General features: G+C 36.1%; 1 protein-coding gene across 4 annotated transcripts in view; it reads right to left on the reverse strand.

Annotated features, from left to right (window-relative positions):
- The window catches only part of TAFA5 (TAFA chemokine like family member 5), a 467,160-nt gene that overhangs the window by 138,820 nt on the left and 323,274 nt on the right, over positions 1-5,066 (reverse strand). For all 4 annotated transcript variants that reach the window (XR_004082536.1, XM_031063460.1, XM_031063459.1 and 1 more), the window contains exon 3: positions 2,472-2,599. Coding sequence is in view for 3 of the 4 variants with exons in the window: in XM_031063460.1 (XP_030919320.1) it covers positions 2,472-2,599 (128 nt within the window). In the remaining variant the exon portion in view is untranslated. The remainder of the gene's footprint in view (positions 1-2,471; positions 2,600-5,066) is intronic.

Consider the following 5,066-nt stretch of genomic DNA (forward strand, 5'->3'; position numbering starts at 1 on the left):
TAATGAATGCATTTTAACAAAATTGACAGTTAAAAAAATGAAGGACCTAATCTGGCTGTTGCTGGAGATGTGGTCAAAAATTATTTCTACTTCAGAACAGGATACAGTAACTAATTCAGTATGTCTGGACATTCTTTTCCCCATATTATCTTGTGGTCATTTTTCTGGCCCTTCCCAGCCAGACATTCTTCCTAGTACACTTAAATACCATGACAGCACGATAGTGCATGGCAAGTCGTGTGTTGATTTGGAGCAGAAACAGCAGTTACTGCATTAGCAGCTGTTGAGCAGAGAATATTGCTACAGTAAATAATGCCTCTTAGTATTTCTGTTGGAATTTTTTTCTTTCTTTTAATCACAGTCATGAATTTCATGGAGTCATCTTATGACACAGTTTCCAAATATATTACCACGGTCCAAAGCTTACTCTTCAACCAAGTAGCTAAAGAACATTTAAAAAAAAATCTTAATATTTTACTAACAATGTATTATAGGCTAGAATTTATTGCAGCATTTTGCATTTGTATTTCTTCTTGTCTTTTTTTTCCTCTCCCCCTCCTGCATTCAGAGCTTCTGTAAGCATTCTGAGTTGCTAGTCTGGCTTGACTGGAAAGTACTATGTGTTTGTTGTGTGTCTGCATGTGTGATACCAACTGTTGAAGACTGCTTGATGTTAGATGAAGGCTTATGCTCAGAGCTGTTCTACGGTTGTCTCTCCGGCAAAATCTTTCCTTACCAATGACAATGATGTATCTGTGTGGGGAGAGTCTGTTTTACAATATTACACTTGCCGTGGTCTTAATTTTACTGATGGGGCATGATTATGATTTCATTTACATTAATCAAATTCATGAGTCATTCCATTCATGTCAATGGCATTAAAGACCTATAGAGACAAGTAAGAGTTCAGGATCAGGTTGCTGGTGTTTAAACTAAAAGCATATCTGAATCATTTCATTAAAGACAGAAACTGAAGGATAGATCCTCTGCTTACTTTGCATTACTCAGTCATGCCATTAGCATTAAACATCAAATAAAGAGCTAAAATGACAGCTGGCAATGTGTCACAGTACAAGGGTTTTCCGTTTACCTCAGATACAGAAAACATCCCTGAATTAACAAGATTTAAGACTACATTCCAAGTATGCCAAATTTATGGTATTAGATCTCCTCGCCCTTGAATGTTGGCAATAATGTTTAAAAACTTTTTCCTTCCCTTGTTTTTTGGGTTTTTTTTTATGCCACTCTTACATAACTTGAATGCAAAAGATTTACATAGTTTGAATGCAAAAGATCTAAAGGCAAACTATATTTAAGTAAGACCTGAGAGACGAGTTAAATTTTATAGCCCTGTCCATAAGGAGTATCATATCTGGTAAATACAGAAGCATAAAAACTGTGATCACAAGACATACAATTTGTTTTGTAGGTATCTTATAAAGCATTATCAAGTCTCCTTTAAAAAAAAGTGAAATAACATTAATTTTTTAAAAACAGGCATTCTAAAACAATGAAAGGTTTTATACTGCTGTCTGTCTCCTGCTCAGACAGAGAAATTGTGCAGGGGATGATGGGCATTAATTTAGTCCCCACTGATAAGTACTTTTAAGACTAAATATTCTTGAAATTGCACTTATTTAAATTATACTCAAGCTCCCTGTAAATCTAAAAAAAGATTATAAGGAGGGGAAATAATTTCAAGAGGCCTAGCAAGTTAGCAGAAAATTGCTCTATTATATCTCTTCAGATTTTTTCCATTTATTAAGTCAAAGAATTACTGGCATTTGAGAACATTTTCTAGAAATCTGTTTGATACATTATAGGCCCTAGAAACTATTACAGTCATATATACTTTCAGCTTCACCACAAGCATATGCCCCAAGATACCTAATCAGAGAACTGAGAACTAGTACAAATCAGGGCCAAAGCAAGCTGGGAAAAGGGATCTTTTGCTATATTTTCTGCAGATCTCACTGAAAACCAAAGATCTATCTGAGCAACTTGTTTTTCCAGTAGAGCTGGAATTGCAAAAATATTTTTTTTGGAACTCCCAGAGAAAGCTTTATTTTCACCCTGTTAGACCACACATTGAGTTTTACACCCTACACTAACACAGCATAAGTTTGTGTATGCTGAAACAATAAGATACTGTCTTCAGGCTGGATACAAATGTTAGTTAAGCCACTGGTGTCTTACAAGAAAACCTTGATATAATATCTGCTCTTAGTAACATCGGGAATTACTCTTAGAAACCATGGGAATGATACATTTTCCTTTGTTATCTTTTCCAGTGTTGTACTTTGTGATAATATTGCTGTGTATTTCAGCATGCACACTTGGGCACACAGATTAATTATGAGGCAATAAGCTTTACATAAAAGTGCTGAAATACAATTAAAAATCTCTCTTGTTTTTCAACAAACCAAAGTGAGCAAGAAATTGAAGAAGTATAGAACAGAGAAGTCACTTACCGTGGTTGTCTTTATCCGTCCTCCTGGTTGTGTACAGGTCCAGCCTGATTTATTGATTAGCAAATCACAGCCTTCTCCTTCTAAACATGGAAGCATTTCACACCACTGTTTTGTTTTGATAATTCGTGCTATGAAACAGAAAAGGAAGAAGAAAAAACAAAACCAAAAACAATTGGCAGGAGAATTCACATTTGACTTATCTCTAAACACTTTCTCATTTGAGTTGTCTATTTGCATTATCCGATAATCCAGCAATAGTTTATGATGTAGACAGCCCTAGGCAGTTTACAAAATTATTTACAACACCTGCTGTGCCAACAAATTTAATTTCAAACTTAAAAACCAACAAAAAAACAAAAGACAGCTTTATTATAAATCAAAAGAACATAGAAAATAGCTCTTTTTCTAATTTCATGTTCATTCCAATGAAGGAAACATTTTTGGGGAGGATTAATAATTGGAGACCTACTATCCTAACTAACCATTTTGGTGCCCCACAACTGTGATCCATTGTGTTAGACTCTCTACAAACTGAGCAGATAGTCCTTATCCTGAAGTGCTTACACTGAAAATAGACATGAAGCATTCAGGGGAAAGAGAAAAGCTATAATAAACAGAGGGGTCAGTTTAATGATAGCTACTGAGAAATTCTGTGATACTTGCAATGGTGGTGTGTAGTCAAGGGCAGAAACTAGGAACATAAGAAGGACAGGTATTGAATAAAGCCAAGGCTGAGAAACCATGGGGAGGGAGACAATAAGCTGAGGGAAAAGACAGGACCAAACAGCCTATTACTACAAGGGAGAAGAAGCCTAGTTAGGAAGGTTTCTGACAGAAAGCTGGTGTGATACATGTTTTGTGTCTACTCTCAATGCTTGTGTCTCTGGCAAGCCAGTTCCGCAAAATTTCCACAAGGTCATACACAGCATGTAGTCTTGGAACAACAGAACCCTGACTGCAATAAAGTAAAAGCAAAGGAGTTGTGAGGAGAAATTTTTCCTCAAGGTAGGAAGAGAAGGGGCTTTAATAGCTGTAGACCTCTTTCTGGACTATAATACTACCTCTTTTGAGTTCACCTTTGTAGTATCTGGGTTCCTTCTCAAAGAATAGCAAACAATATTACTAATATCTGGTATTCTGTTATTCTTTCACTCTTCACTGAAGACAATATTGTACAGTGGAGTGTTTAGCATACTTTTCAGAAATTCATATACAGAGAGACACTCGCATGGCACCATATACTCATGCTAAACAAGGTTAGGTCTCCCAAACTAACTTTTGCTCAAACTGTAAGGCTTTCAACCTGCAGAAAATGGTCCTGTTCCTCCACAGATCATCTCACCAGTTCTTGGTTGCACTATAGGAAAGCTTCAGCATTTCAATTTATACATAATTGTCCTAGTACGCCAGGCCAGAACTTGTCCCACATAGAGGGACACAGGTCATGCATTCCTCTATGTTGATGTGTGACACCAATACACATAAAGAACCTTCAGTAATCATAAGCCCAACAAAAAGAGAACTACAGGAGAAGTACTTAGTAAAATAAGAGTACAAGAAGCTTATGCTGTACCAAATTAATTTGGGGTCCAAGGAGACTAAAATTTGGCATTTATCCAAGTGGCAGCTGCAGCTTTATGCTCCCCTGAACATGTGATTCAGCCCAACTTCTTCTCTCTGGAGCTACTTAAGAATACAATTCCCAATGCCACTGGATCACGGCAAGAAAGAGAAGTGCAATTTAAAGTTTTTAATAAAACTGTTTCCAATATTTTGACACAAAACAACTTGTGTCCTCAGCTCTGGTATAATTGTTGGTAAGCTCTAGTAATATAATAAAACCAGATTTCCTTCAGTGGAAGCACAATCTGAATTCATATTAATATTTTAATTATAAAACCTTTTTAGCACCTAAATGTCTACATAGGAATTTGCACTGTTCATTAGACAATATATAAAACAATAGTGAAATGATTCATAGCTACATTTTTTTTGAAGCAACTCTGCTAGGCTGTTAAGCACATGATACACAGAAATGTGGATTCTACTTGGGCACCAGAGGTACTGCTCTACTGATAACTGGATCATATCAGTTTTTGAGAGTAACCCCCCTTTGTAACAGATAAAAGCCTCATCCTTTCAGTGAAGGCCTGCATCCTGTAACAGGCTAAATAGAAAAAGCTCAGTAAAATGCTAACACCAAATCTGACCTACTTGCATGCATATCTTTCTTAATTCACGTATCAAAATGGCTATCTCTATAAATGTTTCAACAATATGAGCAATCACCGAAAGACTGAATAGTAAGCTAAACTCAGAAATATGCACTATATTGCCTTTACTATCTCAGCTAGGAGGTTTTCCTGGAAACATGACTTGAAGTAATTTTATTTCAAAAAAGTATCTCGGAATTACTCTTCGTGTTTGCTTGGTTGCTATTGATATTATCACAAATCCATGGGGTCCTTGCTCTGATATATTGGCTATATCCACACAAATTTAAAGCACACCAAGGGTATTTTACAAAACATAAATTTTAAAACATTTCTGTGTTGTGTATAGAACAGCTCACGCATTTAGGCTTGAGAATCAGAA

This window comes from Geospiza fortis, unplaced genomic scaffold, assembly GCF_000277835.1.
Source record: "Geospiza fortis unplaced genomic scaffold, GeoFor_1.0 scaffold204, whole genome shotgun sequence".
NCBI classification, from domain to species: domain Eukaryota; kingdom Metazoa; phylum Chordata; class Aves; order Passeriformes; family Thraupidae; genus Geospiza; species Geospiza fortis.